The sequence below is a fragment of the Bos indicus x Bos taurus genome, chromosome 19 (genome assembly GCF_003369695.1).
Source record: "Bos indicus x Bos taurus breed Angus x Brahman F1 hybrid chromosome 19, Bos_hybrid_MaternalHap_v2.0, whole genome shotgun sequence".
NCBI lineage: Eukaryota > Metazoa > Chordata > Mammalia > Artiodactyla > Bovidae > Bos > Bos indicus x Bos taurus.
The window spans coordinates 43,954,701-43,979,007 of record NC_040094.1 but is presented as its reverse complement, the minus strand read 5'-3'; the positions used below and the strand labels follow the sequence as shown (position 1 = coordinate 43,979,007).

General features: G+C 46.5%; 2 protein-coding genes and 1 non-coding gene across 5 annotated transcripts; 1 reads left to right on the top strand and 2 right to left on the bottom strand.

The window, feature by feature from the left end:
• Nucleotides 1-44: 44 nt before the first annotated feature.
• Nucleotides 45-5,738, bottom strand: AOC2 (amine oxidase, copper containing 2). The gene is made up of 4 exons (XM_027516949.1): nucleotides 3,578-5,738; nucleotides 1,362-1,647; nucleotides 996-1,125; nucleotides 45-705 (listed from the first exon to the last, which is right to left on the bottom strand). Exons 1-4 carry the CDS (start codon nucleotides 5,163-5,165, stop codon nucleotides 439-441), a joined length of 2,271 nt encoding a protein of 756 aa, XP_027372750.1. The 5' UTR covers nucleotides 5,166-5,738; the 3' UTR covers nucleotides 45-438.
• Nucleotides 5,739-6,051: 313 nt separating this feature from the next.
• PSME3 (proteasome activator subunit 3) lies at nucleotides 6,052-24,204 on the bottom strand. 3 transcript variants are annotated; one of them, XM_027516952.1, is made up of 12 exons: nucleotides 24,023-24,204; nucleotides 23,061-23,189; nucleotides 12,449-12,481; nucleotides 12,263-12,325; nucleotides 11,962-12,066; nucleotides 10,924-10,972; nucleotides 10,001-10,113; nucleotides 9,689-9,757; nucleotides 9,485-9,552; nucleotides 9,331-9,385; nucleotides 9,119-9,205; nucleotides 6,052-8,535 (listed from the first exon to the last, which is right to left on the bottom strand). In XM_027516952.1, the coding sequence occupies exons 5-12, from the start codon at nucleotides 12,019-12,021 to the stop codon at nucleotides 8,455-8,457; spliced, it is 582 nt and encodes a 193-aa protein (XP_027372753.1). In that variant the 5' UTR covers nucleotides 12,022-12,066; nucleotides 12,263-12,325; nucleotides 12,449-12,481; nucleotides 23,061-23,189; nucleotides 24,023-24,204; the 3' UTR covers nucleotides 6,052-8,454. The 3 variants fall into 3 exon arrangements, with proteins under 3 accessions (XP_027372753.1, XP_027372752.1, XP_027372751.1); XM_027516951.1 differs by lacking the exons at nucleotides 23,061-23,189; nucleotides 24,023-24,204 and adding an exon at nucleotides 13,168-13,741; XM_027516950.1 differs by lacking the exons at nucleotides 23,061-23,189; nucleotides 24,023-24,204 and adding an exon at nucleotides 12,584-13,713.
• On the top strand, nucleotides 11,204-11,276 carry TRNAE-UUC. The gene has a single exon. It is a non-coding gene; the product is annotated as a tRNA-Glu (tRNA).
• Nucleotides 24,205-24,307: the final 103 nt, after the last annotated feature.

The following is a 24,307-nucleotide window of genomic DNA, read 5'->3' as shown; positions in this document are numbered from 1 at the left end:
TTCTCTGGGGGATTCTAGATACTTCAAAAGTCAAACAGAAGAAATTCAAGTAAAAATCTCATAATACTCTTTATTATAAATTACACACACCATGAGGTTTTTCAAAAATTCTATTTTTCCATTTCAATGCACATGCATAAAGAAATGTCTGGTATAATGTTCACCAAATGTGAATACCAGCTATTTCTGAGTGGCAGGATTTGTGAGGGGTTTTGCCTGAATATTTTAATAATGGCATTATTTGTATAAATTCATCATTTTTAAGACAATGAATTGGAAACAGGAGTTTACCAACAGGGTATATGGGGGTTTATGTGGTAGGAGGCTATTTCCCAAGGGTCGAGTGTCAGGAGAGCAGGAAGTGGAAATAGGAAGGAAGGTACAGGTCTTAGCACCACCACCACCCTGCCCTGCCCATGTTCCTCCATACACTCAGGGCTACAAGTCTTGGTAAGAGAAAGGCGGCAGGTCCGGGACACAGGCTGCCAGGTGGGGAATGCAGGCCACATGATTCACACTGCAGAGCCCAGCATCCTGGCCTTTCTCAAAGTAGACACTGCCAGGGGAGAAGATGGAGGGGTCCTCATCAAAGAAGTTATAGGGTCGGAGCAAGAAGCCAACTCTGTTCCCCAGAGTCACTGTGTTGGGGACATCCTCAGCGTGGGGGATGTGCAGGAAGCTGGTTGTAACCCAAGCCACCAGGTCCTGCAGGAAGAGGAGGAGCTGGAGATTTTGGAGGCGAGACCCAGAGAACCTCCCCTCAGCCACGATCCCCAGTCTCCAGGCCCAGGCCCAAATAACAGGCTTCTCATCCATGTTAGCAGCTGTAGTTTGGTCTCAGAGCTAATCTCACCCTAGGAGGGAAGAGCCATGTTGGTCATCAGGGGACTCCCTGGCCCCTAATCTAACAGCTGGAAACCTACCATACCCTCCATCCTACAGCCATGACACTAGGCTCAGGGGAGCCCTGGTCCTCTGCCCCTAGGGCTACCAACCTCTCCTAAGAGGGTCTCATTGTTGATGAAGTCAGCAAAGGCCGCAGTGGCTGTCCAGATGTCATTCTGGTAATAGATGCTGCTGCTCTGGGACTCCTCCTCCTTCCTCCGGGTCACCGCAAGCTGGTATCTAACCAGGAATGTTGTAGGAAGGGCAGTGTCAGGAAACATCAAGGGCCTGGACAGCCCAGATAGCCTTTGAATCAGGTTCTGTGTGAGACTGATACCCGTCCCATTATCTGCTTGGATCTGAGAGATCCAGGGGTGAAGGGCCCACTGAGGTTAGTGAGCTGGGGTCTCTTAAGAGCTGGGATGGGAAGGGGACCAGCCCTTCCCTACCACCCAGTTCCCCGGGGCCCTCCTCACCTCCCCCAGCTGAGGGCCCTCTCCATGGTGCTGTCCAGCGGCATGTGTATGCCAAGAGGGCTGTGGATCTGGATTCGGTACCCGCGCTGATGACCCCAGGCATTAGTCTGGTTGCTAGCCAAGTAAAGGTATCGGGGAAGGGGGCTCCCCAAGAAAAAAGCCGTTAGGTCCTCCCTTCCCAGGACCTGCCGAGTCAGCTGTGGGCGCTGCAGTTGGTGCTCCGGACTCCAAGGGGCTGCCACAGGTTTAAACACCACGTCTTCAGCTACCACCCAGTTTTTCAGCCCTGCCAGGGTGAGGGGAGGGAGAGGAGTTCCACACCAGGTGAGACAGGTCCCTTGTCATCTCCGTGACGCCCACTGCACTGGCCTGAAAAAGGGCTGCAGAGCCCAGCAGACAGCACTCTGCACTGGGAACCAGGTTTGGACTTGAGGGCTAGCTGATCTTCTTTGAACCTGTCCTGTCCAATAGCTACCACCGGTTACAAGAGGCTCTTTCAATTTAAAACTTCAGTTCCTCAGTCACACTAGCTACATTCCAAGTGCTCAACAGCTACCTATGGTTGGTGGCTAACAGACTTGACAAGGCAGGCGTGTATTTCTATTGCTGCAGAAAGTTCTGGGCCCTGGTCTATCCAATAGACCTTGGACCAATTATTTGCTTCTCTGTAGTGAAGCAAATTTGATTCAGCTTGTGAATCTCTACACTAGGCATAAAAAAAGTTGTTCTGTGGCTGAGCTCCATAAATGGAAAAGCACACACAGGTGGCTAACAACATTCTTCTAACTATGAAAGGGATTTTTGTCTTGGAGAAGCTGGCTGGAAAAACCTGATCCCCTCTTCTGGTGCCCTGCATCCTCCTCCTGACTCTGAAACTTTGTTTTTCTTCTCTTCTCAATTTGGCAGGGACCACTTTGTCTTTTTCATAAATAAATACATTTGTATCTTTAAATTGTCTGGGGTGATCTCTGAAAGCTTATACTCTTTCTGCAGGTTCAGACTGTCAGTTCCTTCCAGTCTGACTTCCATGAAGGTGCTGGCACAAGGGAGCTGTCTTGAATGCAGCCAGTGCCCTGTGTGCAGGCGTCTGACACAGCCCCTGGCCCACAGCACGAGCCTGCGCTGCATGCTCTAAGGATCCAGTAAGTGTTACTTGATTTTACATCCTAAGACAAGGCTCTTTAACGTCAAAGTGCTGGAGAGAAAACTTCACATCAGAAAATAGTCATATACCGAATCTGTCAAAGAATAATCTAGTTAATACTAGCATTTCCATCATGCTATTTTCTTAGCTCTCCTCCCCTCCACCTCCACACCACACACACAGAGGCACATGTGCCATCTTTACACTCAAGAGGATATGAAAATGTTTCACAAGAAATATGCCGAGTTACGGTGCATTATACATGGGGAGCCACTTTCTGACCCATCTCCCCCCACCCTCCTCGATTTCTGTAACTAAAATAGACAGGGTCTGGCGGATTCCAAATTTTCTGTCTGGGCGAATAATCTGATTTGGTTCATTATTTTCTGAACTGGACAAAAATCTGTCAAGAGGAGAAAGCCCTTGGTGCTTAGAGCCCTACTTGAGAAATCCCTCTACATTTGCATCAAGCCTGTTACAGACCTGCCATGTCACTGGAGAGCCTACTGTGATGACGAGTGCTGGCAGCAATGGGCTGGGCCTCCCCAGAAGGCGCCTGGGCCCCTATGCTGTCTCCCTAGTCGTCTGAAATCCTGTGGGAGCAGCCCCCAGCCAGCTACTCCCTCTCTCAGGCCCCGGCACTACCTCCACTCTATAAACCTCTTTAGATGCTGCTTCCTACCTCTGCTCATCCCCTTGCTTTCCCCACCTCCACACTCTCTCAGAATAACGAAGAACTCAGAGCCCCAACTCCAGCTGCATCCAGCCTGACAAGGCCAGTTCCCTACCCACAGACAGGCTAAGGCAGCCAGCTAGCCAGCACGGCCATTACGTTTCGTTTTAAAGTTTCAGGTCAGAGGGGCCAGGCAGTGGAACCCTATCTTCTGCTAAACACCCAGCAGACCCAGCATCTAGGCTAACTGCAGTCAAAACACTCACATCAGTCCCTGCTGTTGCCACAATAAACTGTGGTATTGGAATGCCACCCTCTTACCTCTTTGGGCCTGATGTGGAGGTCTCCCTCCCCTCTGGCCCACCCCAACTCTCCGTCCTCATCCCCCGGGGCACTCACCTGCCACATCCAGGTCCAGCTTGAAGTGGAAGGCATGTGTGTGCACCGCCCCCAGCACTCGCTCCCCCACGCGGTTCCCAAAAAGGAGGCTCTCCTCTCCCCCGCTCAGGAAAGCTGTGTTGATGTAGCCCGTGGCATGGACCCGCCCTTCGAGTGCCCCATTTGGGTGCAACACAAAGTCCCAAATGTAGTCATAGTTGCCTACAGAGGACACAGACCTGACTACGAGGGCCGAGCCAGCCAAACCACCATAGAAATGACTCTGAAGCTGATTGTGGTGCCTTCGGAGAGGGAGTCCCTGGGCCTCCTCAAATACACACACAGCCCCCGGGAGCAGCTGGACTGCCCCTTGACCCACCAACACGTGGGTGTCCACCATGGTAGACTGGTAGGGGCAGTCTACTCCCCGCACCAAGCCCCGGCTGTGACGGCCAAGTCCATAGCTGCTATCAAGGTATCTGGTCATCATGGTCTTGGGCGAATCGGCACCATAGACAGACAGACACTCCTGGACACTGACTTCATAGGCCACTCGCTCACCCTTGAACCGAACATCAAAAATTCTCATGCCACTGAATGCCCCATGGCCAAAGGTAAATGTCCAGAGGAAAGACTCCACCAGGTGCCCTTGGACGCTGTACCGGGAGCCCTGAGGTGAGAACTCAAGAGGGGGGAGAGGACCTGGGGACACCCGGGAGCGGAGGGATGAGGCCCCATCTGGCAGGGGTAGAGGAACTCTAACCACGTCCAGCCGGCCAGCCTTAAACTCCCATTCCAACTGACCCAAGTCTGAATAGTAGTGGCCAAGGTAGAAAACCTGCTGGACAGCCCAGTGGGCAGGGTCCAGAGCCCTATGGTCCAGCAGTAGCTCGAGCCCCACGGGGTGAAGAAAAATCCCGACACCTGAGATGTTATGGTAGAGGGCTATCCAGGTAGCACGGTCCCCTGAGCGCAAGCCACGAGGGGTGGCATGCAGAGCCGCCAAAGTGGAGCCATTGTAGTTGAAGACAGAAGCCAGGAAGACTGGGGCCTTGGGGAACTCCACCTTTTTCAGATGCATCCACATCTGGGCAGACTCGGTTGCCAGCACGGGGCGTCGGTGATACGGCAGGGGGCCCCCATGACGCTCCACGGTCACATCCCGCATGTAGGAGGGCTGGGGCAGCGGCCCCACCACCAGCTCAGTCACATTGGGTTGGGGTTGTCTGCCAAAGAAGACGATGGCCAGTGCCTCCCGGGCAGGTGGGGGCCTCCCCCTGTCCAGGTGGGCTAGGGCTGCAGCCTTGGGGGGCAGCTGCAGCTCTACCGAGAAGATGCAGTTGTCTGAGGGTCGGGCCTGGGCTGCATCCGCCAGGTCTGGCCCCAGCTTCTGGGTCAGGAAGCTCATCACAGCCATCAGCTCTTCTCGGCTCAGGTCTGCAAACAGCTGGCTCTGGCCAGGGTGTGTCCAGGGCTGGGCACGGGGGGATACAGAGGGGCAGCGGGGAGGCAGGCTGGAGCCACCACGGCTGGTCAGCAAGACATAGGCCAGGGCAAAGATGGTGATGAGAGACAGTGCCAGGAACACAAGGACTACCTTGAGATTCATGGTGAATGCAGAGAGCTGAAAGGAGAGTCCCACCAGCTGCTCCTTCCAGTTACTGACATCAAATCAGGGTTTATATTCAGGAGGATGGATAGGAATAGCGAAAACTCCACCCTGTGGGTTGGACGGGAAATTTCTGACCTTGATTTATATAATTCTGCTCCAATTTTCTGTTCTGTGGTTTGGCTCAAGGTACGGCTTCCACGTGCATCGCCTTGGCCCATCCCTGAATTCCTCCCAGCAGCACGGTCAGTACCGGCTCCCAAGTGCCATCATTTAGAGCAGATTAGAGGGCATTTGTATACACGCTAAACTCTATCTTCTGCCCAGAATGGGTCTGAGGAAGAATGCAAATCTTAGATGCCCGATCAAGTCCTATGAGCTACATGCAACCACTCTGGCCACTTTCCTACCTTCTGGCAGGCACTACCCCCAGTATTTCCAGGATCCACTGCCCAGTTCAGCAGTAAGCACTGTGTTCTGCCAGATGCCTAAGGCCAAGCCCTTGATCTGTAGTCTCAGGCCTCTTCCATCTAGTCGATTGAGAAACGAGTGGTGAAGACCTGGCCACAGCAGTCAATTTGTATACCATTGCAGGTCCCGAAGCGGCGTGACCTCAGGGGACTTACTTATCATGAGACTCAGTGTCCTGATCTATAAAGAAGGGATAAAACTACCCTAGAGATTCATGGAGAATCAATGTGATCACGCAGATAAAGTGCTTCACAGAGCTTGACACGGGGCAGGCATTCAAAAACGGTCAGCTACAGGTACTGATCTCTGAAACAGAATAGAAGAAATGTTCCTCCACCATTCAAGACCTTAAGTCTTTTTTTTGTAAAGACGATGGATCCCAGATCAATGGACAGCAGTACGCTACTCTGCAAGGTGGAAGTTAAGGAAACTTTTATTTCAGAGGGAGCTAAGATCCCAGACAGCCCTCCAAGTCATTTGAAAGCCAAAACCAGGAGTCCCTGGCATATCCTCAAGAAACTTAAGACATTATTCAGAGAGAAGTATTGTATAAAGAAAACGATGGGGTGGGGTATGTCTTGAGCCAGGTGATTCCCCACACATGGAACTACAGCACCCTCTACTGACAGTTCAGGGTATTACTGGAGAAGGAAGGAAGGAGCTGGGATCTTTTCAGTGTAGAAGGCAAGTTAGGTTTGAGAAGAGTTATCTGGTGGCTCAGACGGGACACAATCTGCCTGCAATGCAGGGGACTGGGGTAGATCCTGGGTCAGGAAGATCCCCTGAAGAAGGGAATGGCTACCCACCCAGTATTCTTGCCTGGAGAATTTCATGGACAGAGGAGCCTCACAGGGCATGTCTGACTTTCACTTTCTTTCAACTTGCATTTCAGACTGCACACAAATGAAGGACCCACTCTTGCCCCTTGGTAGGCAGAAGCCTCAGTCTTTTCATTATTTCAGAGAAAAGAGGCAGCTCAATTGGAGTAAAGACACCCAATAGAGTGACTGGAGGTATATATGGAGGTGGGTGTCCCAATGTGCACACACCTAAGTGTGAGTATGCCCCAGGCCACCAGAGCATCGCATCAGCGTCTGCAGCTTTAGAAAGAGGTCAAAGTACCTGTATTTTTAATAATTTCTTGACATGGTAAAAGAATTTTACATTACGATCCAAGGGCAGTAGAGGGAGGAGGAGGGGTACTGGACAATCCAACAGACAAAACGGGAAACTGAGAAACACAGGACGGGAGGGGGGAAGGGTTTTAGCTGGAAGGGGTCTGGAGGTGAGTAGGGGCACTGCCCAACTAAAATGCAATTGGTTTGTTACCGAGTACTATTCATGGGAAGACAGCATCCGAACTCCTCCTCTGTAGCATAACGGGAGACCAAAATGATGCGCTCAGATGGAAATATGATTGGAGGTTGGAAGACAGAGATGGGGCGGGGAAGGGGCAAGGATAAAAATCAGAAACAGACACTGAGAGAAGGAAAGAGAGCCACCAACAGACTCTCCAGGAGTGGCAGAATAAAAAAGTAGGGGTTGATGAGGGTTAACACAAAAGTTGTAACAAGTGGTATCTCTGGAAGATTTGAGAGATAAGAGGCAACTCTTCTATGGTTTTGACTTGCTTGGCAGATTTCCACATACACACACCATGTACATGCATGTGTGTGCATGCACACACATATACACACAAGTGAACACTTTCCCGGGAAGCACAATACTACAAATAAGAAAACATTTTTCCCAAAGGGAAAGCCTAGTAGCAGCAGCAGCATCTGGCCTCACAGCTGCAGACACCCTTACCCCAACTTACAACTGGCCTGGGAAGAGGCAACCAGGGGTCAGAGGACAAGCCTTTGCAAAAACGCCCAAAGGGACCCAAGTCACAGAGGAAGGGGCCTTCCCCACTCCCTCTGCTTCTCATCTCTCAGCTCTCCTCCAACTCACAGCCTCAGGCACCCAAAAGGCTACAATATCAGGAGACAATGGGCCCTGGTGGAAGAGGACTAAGACACCTATCACCTTCTAAACAGTGTGTGTGTGTGAGAGAGAGAGAGAAAAGGTGAGAGAGACAGGGTTTACTGGTGGGCAGGGCAGGGGGGAGGGGAGGGCATCAAGTAACAGCAGCAAGGCATGTGTGTGCTGCATGTATGTGTATATATATCACACACATATGTGTATGTGAAAATCCTAGTTATAAAAACATCTGAAGGAGCTAGGGGCTTGGCAGAAGAAGGTCTAAGGTGTTTCTTGTCATGATCATGTTCAAGGTACAATGTATGTAGACGGGAAACCCTCAGTCATCACCAGGGCAACTGTGGCGGGGAGGCTCCAACGTCCCACAGTGGCAAGGGACACTAACCTTCCTTCCGGAAGAGAGGACTTGGTCCCCTCCCTCCCGCCCCAGTTCCTAAAAACACCGAGCACTTTCCTTCCAGTTCCCTCAGCTTCTAACCAACTCATCATCAAAAGGAAGAAACACAAAGCCCAAGACACAGGAGGGAGCCGGGGAGAGAAAACACAAGTATTCTTGTGCCAGCATCCTGCACACACAAACCTGGAGTTCTCCAGAAATTAGGACGGGGTGGGGCAGGGGGTATTAGAGAAGGAAATAGAAGAGTTCCTGAGGCCTGAAAAAAGAGGTAAACACGTCACAGAACTACATGAGAGTTTCATTAGACTCTAACTAAAAACAGAGAGAGGTGTGATTACTATTTCCAGCCAGTTTCCCCATCACGATAGTCATGTAACAAACCAAGGCAATGTCGGTCTTGAGCCAGACTCACAGAGTCCCCTGACCCTGGCCCCGGCCTCAGTACAGTGTCTCTGCATTGCTGCTCCGGGGCCTTTTGATCTTCTCAATATTTTTCAGGATCATGTCATGTAGAGTGACCTGGGAGGAGAGGGATCAGGGAATCATGTGTCTATTCAACCCCTACCTCACTAGGAAAATGAGACACCCCCACAAACCCCCCACTCCCAATCACTCACATGATCCAAATCTCACTAGAATCTGAATTCAGGGTGGCTGCCCTTCTACCTCTCTCATACCCCGGACACAGCTGGGGATATCCCAGCGTCCAAGAGTCTAATAAATAACATTTATGAAGCACTTAACATACAGGAATTACACTAGGTCCTTTAATGTGTTAGATAAAGAAACTGCAGTTTGAGGTTAAACTTGCCCAAGGCCCCATATTACAGGTAGAATTAGTTCTAAATCTATGCCTGACGCTAACACCCACATCTTCACCCCAAGACTATACTGCGCCCTTTCCCATCCAGGTAGAAAGAAGGGAGAGAAGCACCTAGACACCTTCAATGACCTCATGGGGCTTTCAACACTCAGTTGATGGGCAGAATTTGTTCCATTCATTTTACCTCCAACCCCCAACTCAACCCCCAGAGAGTGGGAAGAAAATAGCCACCAGAACTAAAAGCTAGAACAACTGTGGGCAGGGTCCAAGGTAACTTACATATTGATTCCTTAGCTCTGATATGATGAGCCGAAGGCTGATATATTCTTTCTCGTCAATCTCTGTCACGGTGCGACGATAGTCTTCCTGGTGGGGGACAGAGAAAAGTCTTGTTCCCAAGGCCTGACTGTCACCCACACAGCTCCTCCTAGGAATAGTCACTCCTCCCTGTCCTACCACTTCCACCCTCAGCCCAAAAAACCCTCACTTACCACATGGGGATATTTAGCTATTTTAGAAACCAATTTGGCTCTTGTAATATAATATCTGAAAGGAGAGAGAAGAGGAGGAAGCTGCAGGAGACCCCAGACGGTGTTCACCACCTCACCAGCCCCCAATTCCTGGGCCACACGCCAGCAGCCCTACCTAGAAATCTGGTCCAGATAAGATGCAGCTTCACTCTCAACAGTTCTTAGTTCTGCAACTGTTTCCTCCTGAAAAAAGCAAATGAGTCAAAAGTCACTTCCATGTCATCCCACGGCAGAACAAAAAGGAAAGGAAAACAGAAACACAGAGGAAGTGAGAATACTCCCACACCTTCCTCTCCAGTTTCTATTGCAGGTGCCTTACCTGAATGGACACCCCAAAGTTGTTGCCATCTTCTATCCTAGGAATCAGGAGTTGTACCCACATTTTGACCTGGAGGGTGAGGGGATCAAAATACGCGTTAAGAGGACCTCAGCCCTTTCTCCTAAAGCCATGAAGTACACAATTCATGCTGTTGGGGCCACAGGCCAGGAGCACAGGAGCCAAGACACCTAGTCTGCCAGCTGCCACATCACCTCCACGCCCCCAGCCCCATCATCGAGCACATCCATCATCTAGCACAGTTCAAGCCAGGTTATCTGGGGTCAGCCCACAGGTCACTAGCCCCTGCCTCACCGTGTTGCATTTCTCAATCAGCAGCCGGATCTCAGGCTTCACTTTCTCAATAATGTCCACCAGCTGCTGGTTGCTTTTTAGCATCCCATTGGGCATCACAAACACCTTGGTTCCTGGCAGGGATGTGAGGAAGATTAAATTATTGGTGTGGAAGGGCAGGACATAGCATTCCAGGTCTCTCTCTCTCTCTTTCCCAGCCCCGTGAAATGCTATGACCTTGGCCTTTTATCTGGCATAACCCTATCCACAACCTGACGCCCCCAACAGAATAAAAAAGAGAACACATGGATTAACAGACTAAACAACAAGTCTAGAGTATTCCAAAAGTCTGAATAAGGAAATTTAAATATGCTCCATTTTTCCCATGGATTTGTGAGAGCTCAGGAAGCATAGTTTCCGGATGATTCTCATAAGGAGTAGGCAACCCAGATCCCTCTTTCACAGTAGGGTTTGCACTCTTCAGAGATTTTAATGCCTCCACTGATCTGAGAGGAGGCAGAGCTCAGGTGGTAATGCGAGCAATGGAAAGCAGCTGTAAATACAGATGAAGGTTTGCTAGCTTGCCTATTGCTCACCCCCTGCTGTGTGGCCATAGACCAGTACCATGATTGAGGACCCCTGCTCTATAGACTTAACATATCAACTATTATTGAAGAGGAAAAACTAACACGGAACTGGCATTTCTGTGAAAAATCTGTGATGTGTTGTCCTCTTCAACCTGTCTCCCTTGACAGTCCACGCTAAGACAAACCCTCCCTGTTAATTGGAAAATTAGGTTTAGAGTGCTAAAGAACGACAATGCTTAGAGGACATGGGAACGTGAACTCTGGGAAATAAAATCAGATCCTGCTTCCTGGCCAGGAGAACACATTCTGCATCTGCCGGGAAGGACTGGGGTGGGAGACGGTAAAGGCAGCTCTTACCCTGGAAGGCCTCTTCACATTCATCCAATCTTCGCTTCTTGTAAGTAGGCTAAGGATACAAAGAGATGGGAAATAGCCTGCTGGACATCCCCATCCCCATCATAAGTTACCCTTCAAGCAAGTTTAATCCCTTCCTTAGGACAGGTTGTCTTAAGTTATGCACAATTTATTAAGCACATACAAGCCTTTAAGATAAGATTCTTGCCAAAATGCAACTTAAACTCTGCTGGGAAAACCAACCTTTCAAGAAGTATAAACAAAGGAAGCAATTAGGGGGAATTCCCTGGTGGTCTAGGGGTTAGGACTCGGCACTTTCACTGCCAGAGGCCCAGGTTCGATCCCTGGTTGGGGAAATAAGATCCCACAAAAGGAGCATGCTGTGGCCAAATATAAATAAATAAATAAGCAATTAGAGGAGGGAGAATACTACAAACAACAGGAAAAACGAACCACTGAATGCAGAGTTAGGATAATTAAGGGAATATGTGCAAATCTGCCAATTCCATAAAAACACACAATATTCACTCAACAAACGTATTTAGCAACTGCTATGTGCTGGGAACAATGCTAGATGCTGGGGATACAAAGATAATTAAGATAGTTTCAGAACTGCAAGTTCTATCAGTGAGACAGTGATACAGACAAAGAGCAAGACAGTGTCATCAGTGTTATAACAGAATGTGGACATGTAACTGGTAACGACTAGGTGCCAAAGACACACAAAGGCTAGGACTGTAGTTACATGAGAAGAAAAGTCCGGCCTAGAGTCATGGGGAGAGACCAGATCACTTGCGGGAACCTATAGCTATCTGTCCTATTTCAAACTCACTCTAACAGAGTAGCATTAACACATTCACCTCATGCTACAGATGAAAATCAGGATCTAAAGGAGGTGCTCTGGAGTCATAATGTCTTAAGAATCCTCATTTTCAGATAAAAAGCCCACTGTCTCCTCTCAATATGTTTCAACTGACCAGGAAATAGAGAACAGAGAACCCCTACTGCTTCGAAACACAAAGAAAAATATAGGACACTTACACCATCCAGTCCATCATGGCTGTTGGTGAGAAGAATGGGGTCAGGGACTGGGAGATTCATGTCTGAGTGGATCTGAGTTAGGTCATGGATGTTTAGGATTGGTTCCTGAAAGAGAGACGCCCACCCCCAAAAACATTAGTCTTTTCAAGATGAACAAAGAAGTATTTCATTCAAAAGGCAAGAAATCAGAGTGCGTTAGGGTACACAACAAAACAGAATCAACACCTCATCTGTCCCACTGGACAGAAGGACCTTGGCCAAGAAAGTTGGGGAATCTGAGGAAAAGAAAAGCGTCTCTCACCTTCAAAAAACTATCAAGTTCTAACAACTTCTTTGGGAAAAAATTTGCCACCAAGTCTTCTGCCTGAAGATGAGGGAAAATACAACCGAATTAGTACCTGTGGGAAGTCCTGTCTCTATAGATATCTCTTCTCTGGGGAACTCCCAACTATTAACCAACATTCACTCTCCTACTTATTTCACTCACCTCACTTGTGATCCGCTCCCTGAAAGAATCAACCTAAAATTAACAAAGAAAGCAATTCAGTAAGAGCAAATCAGCAGCTGGCAACATAAGTATAGGCAGGTTGGGTAAGCCCAAATCCAAATGTCTTTCCCTCACCTTATAATTGTAATGAGAAGCTGAGAGGCCCCCAGACTGCAAATACTTTATTTTTTTGAGGATCCATTTCTCCATCTCAGGAGAGGGAAGCGGGGCTTGAGGGAAGCGGGGCTTGAGGGCAGCACCCACCTGTCTTCCCTCCCTCCCTCCCAGTCTGAAGCTGTCTGACTTTGAGAGCAGACAAAAGACAAGCAGATGGGGGAGGTGTGAGCTCACAAACGTTGTCAACCCCCATCCAAACCTGGCCTACGATACGAGGCAAGCCTGACGCCAAGGGCAGGGGCAGTAGCAGCGTATGGAGCGGGGACGTTGCTGGGCTGGGCGGCTTTACGCTGTCACTAGCCTAAAGCACTAAGTCCACCACGTGTCCGCGAAGGTCTTCCCTATTAGACAGGGTACATTAGGCCACCCCATATTATCCTCTCCCCCGATGCCGTCCCCGGGGGTGGGGGGCTGGGCTGAGCCGAGCGGAAGCTCAGGGCCGGTGTCCCCTGGGAGACAAAGACGCCACGGGGAGTGGGAAGCCGGTCAGACAGCTCGGGGATCGAAGCGAGGGGTAAGGCGGCCGGGGCCGGTGCCGCTACCTTGAGCTTCACTTCCTGATCCACCTTCAGCAACGAGGCCATGGCCGGGCCGGGCCGTGTCCGCTCCGCTGGAAACCGGAGGCGCTGTGGGCTCCGGGGAGGGGGTCAGAAGGAAGGGAGAATCTCGGCTGCTTTCAGGACGCGGCCTCCCTTGCTGGGTCACTCACTGATCACTTGCTCCCTCCCTTCGTGCCGTCGGTCAGCCAGCCCGCCTGCTGCCTGTCCCTGCTGCCTGCTCCCTCTCTCGCTCGCCCTCCCGGCTTTCGCCGCTCACACCGGAAGTTGCGTCACAGCCAATCGCCGGGAGTCCAGCGAGGATGCGCACGTGCTCTGCGCAGCCGCGCTGAGGTTCCGCTTTGGGAGCTTGGCTCTCGGCTCTTACCTCCCAGTTCTTGTACCGCATACGGGTGAAATGAGAGGGAGGATGGTGGAGAGGATTTAGTGAGATCTGAGCCTCAAAGAGACTCAGGGATTGTCTGCCTCTCTGTTTGCCCGGCACTCGCCTTCACGGAAGGGACCTTCTGAGCCGCTGCCCCGTCTCGAGCGGGGACCCGACCGACGATGCCGTCGCGCTCCAGTGACGTCGGCCCGAGGAAGCTGGCAGTCCCAGTGCTGGGTTCTGGGCGTCTAGTGTGTTATGCGCACTGCCTCCTACTCTTGGCCGAAGCTATAGCGTGAGACTGGAACCTAACAGAAATCCTCTTGCACCAGGCTTCCCCACTTTTCTCTGCCACTTAGCCACTTATTCTCATACACTTCCAGATCTCAGAGACCAACTGCCTGATGGATGGGCAAACTGATGCCCAGAGTCGGGTAGTGCTTGTCGAGGCTACACGGTGATTCCAGAAAATCCAAGACCAGAACTCAGATCTCCTAACTTTTAGGGCAGTGCTGTATCCATTTTCCCCATAAAAGGCAGAGACTATAACTCTTAACTCACCCATTCATAAGGTCTCTCTTAACGTTGGTTATTTCACCCTAAAGTGGACTAGGCTCTGGGACAGCAGTGTAGAGGCTAGAAATAATGTGAGTCACTTATAAAAGTTAAACGTCTTTTGATAACCACCTTAAAAAGTAAAACCGGTGAAGTTCATTTTAATCATATATTTAACCATTTATCCAAATATTTCATCGTGTAACCAATATAAAAAAACCAATGTGATCTTGTACATTCTTTTCTCATAGCAAGTCTTTGAAATTCAGTATGAATCTTACGCTTACTTGCACACCTCAATTCAGAGGAGCCAGGTTTGCAGTACTCAGTAACCTTATGTGTTTAGTGGCTTCCAGAACAGCACAGTTCTGAGAAATCAGAGGTAAACAAAACTCAAGTTCACTGGTCTAATGGGACTTAATAGACTTAATACTGGGGAAAGAGATCAGAAAGTAAACTGACAACATAATTGCAAGATCTGATAAATGCTAGGGGGGATATGGCTGACATAGAGAATACCAGGGGTCTATTTTGGATAAGTCTAAATTTGGCAATAAGGAGTTCATGGTCTGAGCCACAGTCAGCTCCTGGTCTTGTTTTTGCTGACTGTATAGAGTTTCTCCATCTTTGGCTGCAAAGAATATAATCAGTCTGATTTTGGTGTTGACCATCTGGTGACTAGACCATTCAGGTATGACCTAAATCAAATCCCTTATGATTATACAGTGGAAGTGAGAAATAGATTTAAGGACCTAGATCTGATAAGATAAGAGTGCCTGATGAACTATGGAATGAGGTTCGTGACATTGTACAGGAGACAGGGATCAAGACCATCCCCATGGAAAAGAAATGCAAAAAAGCAAAATGGCTGTCTGGGGAGGCCTTACAAATAGCTGTGAAAAGAAGAGAAGCGAAAAGCAAAGGAGAAAAGGAAAGATATAAACATCTGAATGCAGAGTTCCAAAGAATAGCAAGAAGATAAAAAAGCCTTCTTCAGTGATCAATGCAAAGAAATAGAGGAAAACAACAGAATGGGAAAGACTAGAGATCTCTTCAAGAAAATCAGAGATACCAAAGGAACATTTCATGCAAAGATAGGCTCGATAAAGGACAGAAATGGTATGGACCTAACAGAAGCAGAAGATATTAAGAAGAGATGGCAAGAATATACAGAAGAACTGTACAAAAAAGATCTTCACGACCCAAATAATCACGATGGTGTGATCACTGACCTAGAGCCAGACATCCTGGAATGTGAAGTCAAGTGGGCCTTGGAAAGCATCACTATGAACAAAGCTAGTGGAAGTGATGGAATTGCAGTTGAGCTATTCCAAATCCTGAAAGATGATGCTGTGAAAGTGCTGCACTCAATATGCCAGCAAATTTGGAAAACTCAGCAGTGGCCACAGGACTGGAAAAGGTCAGTTTTCATTCCAATCCCAAAGAAAGGCAATGCCAAAGAATGCTCCAACTGCTGCACAATTGCACTCATCTCACACGCTAGTAAAGTAATGCTCAAAATTCTCCAAGCCAGGCTTCAGCAATATGTGAACCGTGAACTTCCTGATGTTCAAGCTGGTTTTAGAAAAGGCAGAGGAACCAGAGATCAAATTGCCAACACCCGCTGGATCATGGAAAAGCAAGAGAGTTCCAGAAAAACATCTATTTCTGCTTTATTGACTATGCCAAAGCCTTTGTGTGGATCACAATAGACTGTGGGAAATTCTGAAAGAGATGGGAATACCAGACCACCTGATCTGCCTCTTGAGAAATCTGTATGCAGGTCAGGAAGCAACAGTTAGAACTGGACATGGAACAACAGACTGGTTCCAAATAGGAAAAGGAGTACGTCAAGGCTGTATATTGTCACCGGGTTTATTTAACTTATATGCAGAGTACATCATGAGAAACGCTGGACTGGAAGAAACACAAGCTGGAATCAAGATTGCCGGGAGAAATATCAATAACCTCAGATATGCAGATGACACCACCCTTATGGCAGAAAGTGAAGAGGAACTAAAAAGCCTCTTGATGAAAGTGAAAGAGGAGGGTGAAAAAGTTGGCTTAAAGCTCAACACTCAGAAAACGAAGATCATGGCATCCGGTCCCATCACTTCATGGGAAATAGATGGGGAAACAGTGGAAACAGTGTCAGACTTTATTTTTGGGGGCTCCAAAATCACTACAGATGGTGACTGCAGCCATGAAATAAAAAGATGCTTACTCCTTGGAAGGAAAGTTATGACCAACCTAGATAGCATATTCAAAAGCAGAGACATTACTTTGCCAACAAAGGTCCATCTAGTCAAGGCTATGGTTTTTCCTGTGGTCATGTATGGATGTGAGAGTTGGACTGTGAAGAAGGCTGAGCGCTGAAGAATGCTTTTGAACTGTGGTGTTGGAGAAGACTCTTGAGAGTCCCTTGGACTGCAAGGAGATCCAACCAGTCCATTCTGAAGGAGATCAGCCCTGGGATTTCTTTGGAAGGAATGATGCTAAAGCTGAAACTCCAGTACTTTGGCCAGCTCATGCGAAGAGTTGACTCATTGGAAAAGACTCTGATGCTGGGAGGGATTTGGGGCAAGAAGAGAAGGGGACGACAGAGCATGAGATGGCTGGATGGCATCACTGACTCGATGGATGTGAGTCTGAGTGAACTCTGGGAGTTGGTGATGGACAGGGAGGCCTGGTGTGCTGCGATTCATGGGGTCGCAAAGAGTCGGACACAACTGAGCGACTGATCTGATCTGATTTTGGATAAAATGGCCAAGAAAGGCCTCTCAGATGAAGTGATAATTAAGCTCAAATCTAAAGGATGTAAAGGGGTTAGCTTGAAAAGAGTGAGAGGAAGAGCCTTCAAAGGTATGGGTGCAGCACAGGCAAATGCTCTGGGGAAGGAAAGATGTGGTCTAGTTGAAAAAAAATTTAAGCCCATTTATTTTTCATTTCATTTTTTTTGGCTGCACTTCGTGGCATGCTGGATCTTTCCTGGGATCAGAGATCAAACCTGGGTCCCCTGCAGTGGAAGCATGGAGTACTATCCACTGGACCACCAGAGATGTCCCAGTTGAAGAAACTGAAAGACTAGTTAGTAACCTGGGGGTGGAAGTGGGGTGGGGAGAGTTGTTAGGAAACAATTTGGATTAAGTGCAAAGGCAGGTTATCTGATTTACATTTTATCCTGACCACACCTCTGTGTTAAAAGCAAGGGAGATGGGGGTGGGGGGAAGAGCAAGGGAGATGGGGAGGGGGGGGAAGGGCAAGGGAGATGATGGGAATACACAGTTTAATGAAAGGTGACTGACTGTGGTCTTTGGAATCAGAGAAAAAAAGTGAAGTCGCTCAGTCGTGTCCGCCTCTTTACGACCCCATGGACTGCAGCCTACCAGGCTCCTCCGTCCGTGGGATTTTCCAGGCAAGAGTACTGGAGTGGGTTGCCACTGCCTTCTCCCCAGAATGCCGCCGCTGCTGCTGCTAAGTCGCTTCAGTCGTGTCGGAATCAGAGAAATTTGCCTTCAAATCAGGAGCCTCAGCTCCTTTGTTGTTGTTCAGTCGTTCAGTCTTGTTTGACTCTCTGAGACTCCATGGACTGCAGCATGCCAGGCTTCCCTGTCTTTCACTATCTTCTGGAGTTTGCTGAAACTCATGTCCATTGAGTCAGTGATGCCATCCAACCATTTCATCCTCTGTTGCCCACTTCTCCTCCTGTCCTCAATCTTTCCCAGCATCAGGGTCTTTTCCAATGAGTGGGCTCTTCACATCAGGTGGCCAAAGTATTGGAGTTTCAGCTTCAGCATCAGTCCTTCCTAACTGTCATATCTTGGGTAAATTATTGAAATGTTGAGTCTCAATTCCCTCATTTGTAAAATGTAATTTTGTTATTAATAAATAGTATGTAATTTAGTAGGTTTGTTATGGAAGCAGGCAGGCACTTGATAAATAGTAGCCACTATCAGATAAGTTAACTGTTCATGCTTAGCATGAAGAGGTTACTCCTTAAACGATATTATTATTCTCATCCCCACTTTCAGACTCAAAGTCCTTTTCCACTTATTCAAGACCACATACAACATGGCCCATACTACCATTCTTGCTTATTTTTTAATACCTTATTTATTTGGCTGTGTCCGGTCTTAGTTGTGGCATGTGGGATCTTCACTGTAGTATGCAGGATCTTTCATTTCGGTGCAAAGACGCTCTAGTCACTTTAGTTGGGGACGCTTAGTTGCTCTGAGGAATGCGGGATCTTAGTTCCCCGACCAGGAATCAAATCCAAGTCCCCTGCATTGCAAGGCAGATTCCTTGCGCCAATTTCAGGTGAACAGTGAAGGGACTCAGCAATACATATACACATATCCCTTCTCCCACAAACCCCCTCCCACTCAGGCTGCCACATAACATTGAGCAGGAGTTCCATGTGCTACACATCAAGGCAGATTCTTAACCACTGGCCCACCAGGGAAATCCCACCATCTTGCTTATTAACATCTAACAGTTTTCCCCTTTTTACCTCTCCTTTCTGTTAACACTTGTTCCTAGTAACTTTTGAACTCTGATCTGGAATTTAACTTCAGGAATGCTTTCTCAAATTAACTACATCATATTTTAAGTGAGCCATTACCCTGCATTTCTTTCAGAATTAATAACTTCAGCTTAGAAGCTTAATGTGTTTATGCTTATTGAAATATGGCTTTGTTCTCAAATAATTGTGTTTTGTTTTCTTCAAGTAGAATGTTAGTCGCTTAGTGGTGTCTGACTTTGTAACCCCATGGACTATAGCCTGTCAGGCCCCTCTGTCCATGGAATCCTCCAGGCAAGAATAGTGAAGTGGGTAACCATTCCCTTCTCCAGGGGATCTTCCTGACTCAGGGATGGAACCCAGGTCTCCTACACTGCAGGCAGATTCCTTACTGCCTGAGCCACCAGGGAAGCCCCATGAGAGGTACACATTCCTTTTTTATTGCTTTTCCTTCTCCTTTATCCAAATGTTTTAAGTAATAGGCACTCATTTGTTTATTTATTCAGTGAACAATTGCTGAGGGCACCACTGTATTTAACAAACTGTTTATTCCTGGGTGCTTATGAATCAGTGATCACTGATGACTGGTCTTATTTTAAATTCATGTCCACAAAAGTCACATGGGTGCTCTTGCGAGTCTCAACTATTCCTTGGCTTGGAGACAACCATCTTCTCCCTGTGCCTCTTCACTGTCCTCCCTCTGTTTATGTCCATCTCTGTGTCCACTTTGACACCCCCCTTTTTTAAGGACAACCAGTCATACTGGATTAATGACCTAATGATCTCAATAACTTGATCATCTGCGAAGATCCTGTTTCCAAATAAGGTCACATTCACAGGTACTGGGGCTTAGGACTTCAATATCTTCCAATTTCAATATCTTCTGGGTAAACAATTCAACCCGTAACACCTGTCATTATCTGAAGTCACCATACTCATTTGTTTATATGTTTATTGTCCAGATCTCTTTTCAAGAATATAAACTATTAGAATAGTTCACCAGTGTATCCTCCCAGACCTAGACGAGCGACTGGCACATAGTAGGTCTTCAATAAATATTTGTTGAATTGATGACTTATGGTATGTTTTTGAATATTCAGTTCCTCAGGTACTACACCTACTGATTGTCACGTATTGTCCAAACAGCAGAGCAGACAGTTTACTATGTGCTGGATGTTGCTCTTTATGCTTCATATTATTAGCTCATTTAATCATCACATCACTACCCTATGTCCCTATGTGACATACACTATCATTCTCGTTTAAGTTTTTTTTTTTTTTGGCCACACTGCACAGCATGCAGGATCTTAGTTCCCCAACCAGGAATGGAACCTCTGCTCCCTGCAGTGGAAATGCAGAGTTCTAACTAACTATCAGACCACCAGGGAATTCCCAATTATTCTCATTTTACAAATAAGAAAACAAGGTAACTTGCCAAGGTCCGGGTTGGTAAATGACAAAGATAGACCTCCAAACCCACAGCTGTAATCTCTAGAAGCCCTCCCTCTCTAGAAGCCCTTTACGTATCTACATCTTTCTGAGATGGTGTTAGTGGCAGCCACACAGGAAGAAGTATTGAATACAACTATGATTCGGCCTCTGGTGGCTCAGATGGTAGAGTCCACCTGCAACATGGGAGTCCCAGGTTCGATCCCTGGGTTGGGAAGACAGATCCCCAGGAGAAAGGAAATGGCAACCCACTCCAGTATCCTCGCCTGGAGAATTCCATGGACAGAGGAGCCTGGTGGGCTACAGTCCAGGGGTCACAAAGAGTCAGACACAGATTAGCGACTAACACTTTCACGCACTTATGAATCAATCACGCCAGCCTTACTTGGGAATCCTTTGGGGATGATTCCACTCAACTCCTCTAGAGGGAGTTTCATGCTGAAAGATCCAAGGAATAAGGATTGTAAAGACCATCTCTGGTTAGCAATACCAGGAGAAAAGCAACCTAGTCCCACATATTATGTCTGATGCTAATTATAGTAGGGCATACACATTTAAAATACTAAGAGAGTCACTTCTGAAAGTGGAAACAGCTTTCTAAGCAATGTAAATCATCCAGAAAAAAAGCTGATTTGACTTCATAAAAACGTGAAACATCTGCACATCTGGAAAATACCTTAGTTATTAAGAACCTAGTAGACAAATGCACAAAGGACACAAACAAGTTTCACAAAAGAGCCAATATCTACACATTACCAATGATGTTGATGAAAAGAACAAGGAAGTGCCATTTTTTTTTTTTGCCCTTGTTCTTCAACAATTGATATATGATAGCTACCCCTGGCCAGGGCATCTTGAAATAGGCTCTCTCAAACATTACTGGAAGTAGAATATAAGTATATGAAACCACTTTGGAAAACAATTGCTAATGTTAATCAAGAGACATGAAATAGCCAAATTCAGTGATCTCAGTGGTAAGGTTCTAGCATTAGGAAGTAGTCACCTTTTCACTGCAGCATTATTGTAACCAGCAAAACTGGAAGCAACACAACAAATAAACACATTAAGGTAGCACTCAGGTAACACAGTCATGAGAGTGACAATTACAAAATCTGTGTAGCAACAAGGGAAAATACTTATTATGTAACAGTAGATTTTAAAAGCAGGATACAAAAATTGCTCATAGATCACAAATACAAATACAGCTTTGTTAAAATTGGAGAAGGCAATGGCACCCCACTCCAGTACTCTTGCCTGGAGAATCCCATGGACGGAGGAGCCTGGTAGGCTACAGCCCATGGGGTCGCACAGAGTTGGACTTGACTGAGCAACTCCACTTTCACTTCACTTAACTTTGTTAAAATGCACAGTGGCACAGACTTAGAGAAGGAATCTATGGCTGCTGGGGAAAGGACGGGGGTGGGCGGGGAAGCGGCAGTCAACAAGCTGGGACGGACATGCACACACTGCTATGTTTAAAATGGATGACCAACAAGGACCCACGGTATAGCACAGGGAACTCTGCTCAATCCTATGTGGCAGCCTGGATGGGAGACGCATTTGGGGGAGAATGGACACATGTATATGTACTGCCGAGTCCCTTAGCTGTTCACCTGAAACTATCACAAATTTCTTATCAGCTATATCCCAACACAAAATAAAAAGTTTAAAAAAAATTAAATGAGTGACTACAACAAAAATAAAATACACAGGGAAGAAACATCATATTGCAAAACATAAAACTTAGAGTGTGGTGAGATTATGGGTAATTCTATGACACTACTGCCCTAACTTCCTGTATTGTTATATTATCTTTCTGTAAAAGTTTAATTTTGCTGTAAATGAATTATAGGCTTATTGTCAAAAAAATCCAACAGTACAAATTTGTATTAAGTAAAAATCTCTGTCCCGTTGTTCAGTGAAAGACACTGCTTGCTGTATATCATTTCCTATAACATATGTCATATTATATATCACGTTATTTTTCATACAGACGGACTTATGTTTACTGCCTATGACTTTTCTTATTTAACTGAGAAACATCTCTTGCCTCAATTCATGCAAAACCTCCCAGCTGGTCTCCCTGCTTCTACTCTTACCCTTCTTCAGACCATTCTCAAAGTAGCCAAAGGAACCAAGGAAAAAGCAAGTTATTCCATTCTTTTTAATGGTTGCATGGGGCTGCAGAGAGTCAGACACAACTGTGCTACTGAGCATGCACAGTATTCTGCTGAATGAATAATACCCTAATTTATCTAAACAATCCCTATTTACTGAAGGAAATTTAGCCGTAAGTTTATTGTACATCTGTATTTGATCACTTGTATTATCTATTAGGAAAATTCCTAGAAAGAAATTTAATGAATCAAAGAATACGAACATTTAAATTTTTGAAAGGCATTCCCAAATTGTCCTCCAAAAAGATTGTACTAGTTTATACATAGAGTACATAGAGTTCCCCATATGCTCATCAATACATGATGTTATCATTTAGTTCAGCCTTTACCAATCTCTTAAGTGAGGAAAGCTGCCTGACTTCAGTTTTTTTCCACTATTACTAGTAAAATGAAATATCTTTTAATTTTTTTAATCAACCATTTGTTTTTCTGTGAGCTTTTTCATATTATTTGCCCATTTCATTACTGGCCCATGGGTATTTTTTATTGATTGAATAGAGTTCTGTATATCAAAGAAATTTATCTTCTTTCTAATGAGGCACAACTAATTTCCACATTTTCTTTTCACAATTTTTTTACACTGTCTTTGATAGTTCACAAAGTTTGTGTGTGTGTGTGTGTAATAAAGTTGTATTAAAGTATAAAGGAGATAGAGAAAGCTTCTGACATAGACATCAGAAGGGGGAAGAAAGAGTACCCGCTTGCTAGTGTTAGCAATAGAGTTACATACCCTCCAATAAATAAGAGTTAGTAAAGTACAGCAGAAAATGTGTTCGCTAGGAGAACAAAGAACTAGAGCTCCAAGCATCCTTACCTTGTCCTGAAGAATCCCAGACGAGCCCCCACGATCAAAGTTTGTTGCTGAATGACGCAGATGCCAGGATCCTTGGCCTCCGGAGAAGAATTCAATCTGGGGCCAGAGACGAGGCTTGATCGCTCGGAGCTTTTGTGTAATAAAGTTTTATTAAAGTATAAAGGAGACAGAGAAAGCTTCTGACATAGACATCAGAAGGGGGTAAAAGAGTACCCCCACAAAGTTTTAATTTCATTTTCATTCTTGGCCACACCACACCAACATGCAGAATCTTCCCCAACCAGGGAGCAAACCCATGCCCCCTGCATTGAGAGTGCGGAGTCTTGACCAGTGAAAGGACAGGGAAATTCAGAAAGTTTTAATTTCTAAGGAGTAAAAGTCAATATTTTCCTTTTTACTTCTGATTTTCATGTCATGCTTAGACAGCCCTTCTCTACTTCAAAATTACAAAAAATATTCACTCATGCTTTCAAATAGTACCTTTAACCATTGTTTTGTTTTGTTTTGTTGCCACACGGCTTGTGGGATTTTTAGTTCCCCTATCAGGGACTGAACTGGGGCCCTCAGCAATGAAAGCTTGTAGTGCTAACGACTGGACCGCCAGGGAATTCCCAATCGTATTTTTGAAGCTTACATTTGTGACTAACTTGGAACTTCTTTTGGTGTAAACAGTGAAGTAGAAGATTCAGCTCACTACCATTTACATGGCTCTTTGGTCCCACTCATCACTTATTAAGTAGATCACTTCCCCACTAATTTTAAACACTAGCTTTATCACCCACTAAATCCCCTCCCCCCATCCATGGTCTATTTTTTAACTTTATTCTCTTCCATGGATACTCCCTGCACCAACACAAAAATGTTTTAGTTTTATAACTTTATATTTCAATATCTAAAGTGTCGGACTTTCCCTTATCATAACTGAAACCTTAAAACATACAATGAAACACAATAAGGTTTACCTCCTCACTTGCCCTTCCAAGTGTCTACCTCTTTCTCAGCGTTTCAAAAAAACGCCCAGTTCTCCCAATGAGAAATTTTAAAAATTGATACCGCAGAGAATAACGAAAGTGGCTCCGCTAAGAAGTGACAAATCTGAAGAATAGTCACTGAGTTAGAAAATGGTGGCGTGTCCAGGGATTGTTTGTTTATTCGCTAAGTTGTATCGGACTGTTTCGCAACTCGCTCCCAACTCTGTCGGGCCACTTCCGCTCGCAACACCAGCCCCCAGGCCGACGCCTGCCGCC

Coding starts and splice junctions, on each gene's coding strand:
- AOC2 (XM_027516949.1), bottom strand. CDS start 5,165: ATGAATCTCAAGGTAGTCCTTGTGTTCCTGGCACTGTCTCTCATCACC. Junction 1,648..3,577: donor GCTGGACCTGGATGTGGCAG/GTGAGTGCCCCG, acceptor TCACCCTGGCAG/GGCTGAAAAACTGGGTGGTA. Junction 706..995: donor ATGAGACCCTCTTAGGAGAG/GTTGGTAGCCCT, acceptor CTCTTCCTGCAG/GACCTGGTGGCTTGGGTTAC.
- PSME3 (XM_027516950.1), bottom strand. CDS start 12,658: ATGGAGAAATGGATCCTCAAAAAAATAAAGTATTTGCAGTCTGGGGGC. Junction 12,482..12,583: donor CTTCTCATTACAATTATAAG/GTGAGGGAAAGA, acceptor TGTTAATTTTAG/GTTGATTCTTTCAGGGAGCG. Junction 9,386..9,484: donor TATCTGGACCAGATTTCTAG/GTAGGGCTGCTG, acceptor CTCTCCTTTCAG/ATATTATATTACAAGAGCCA.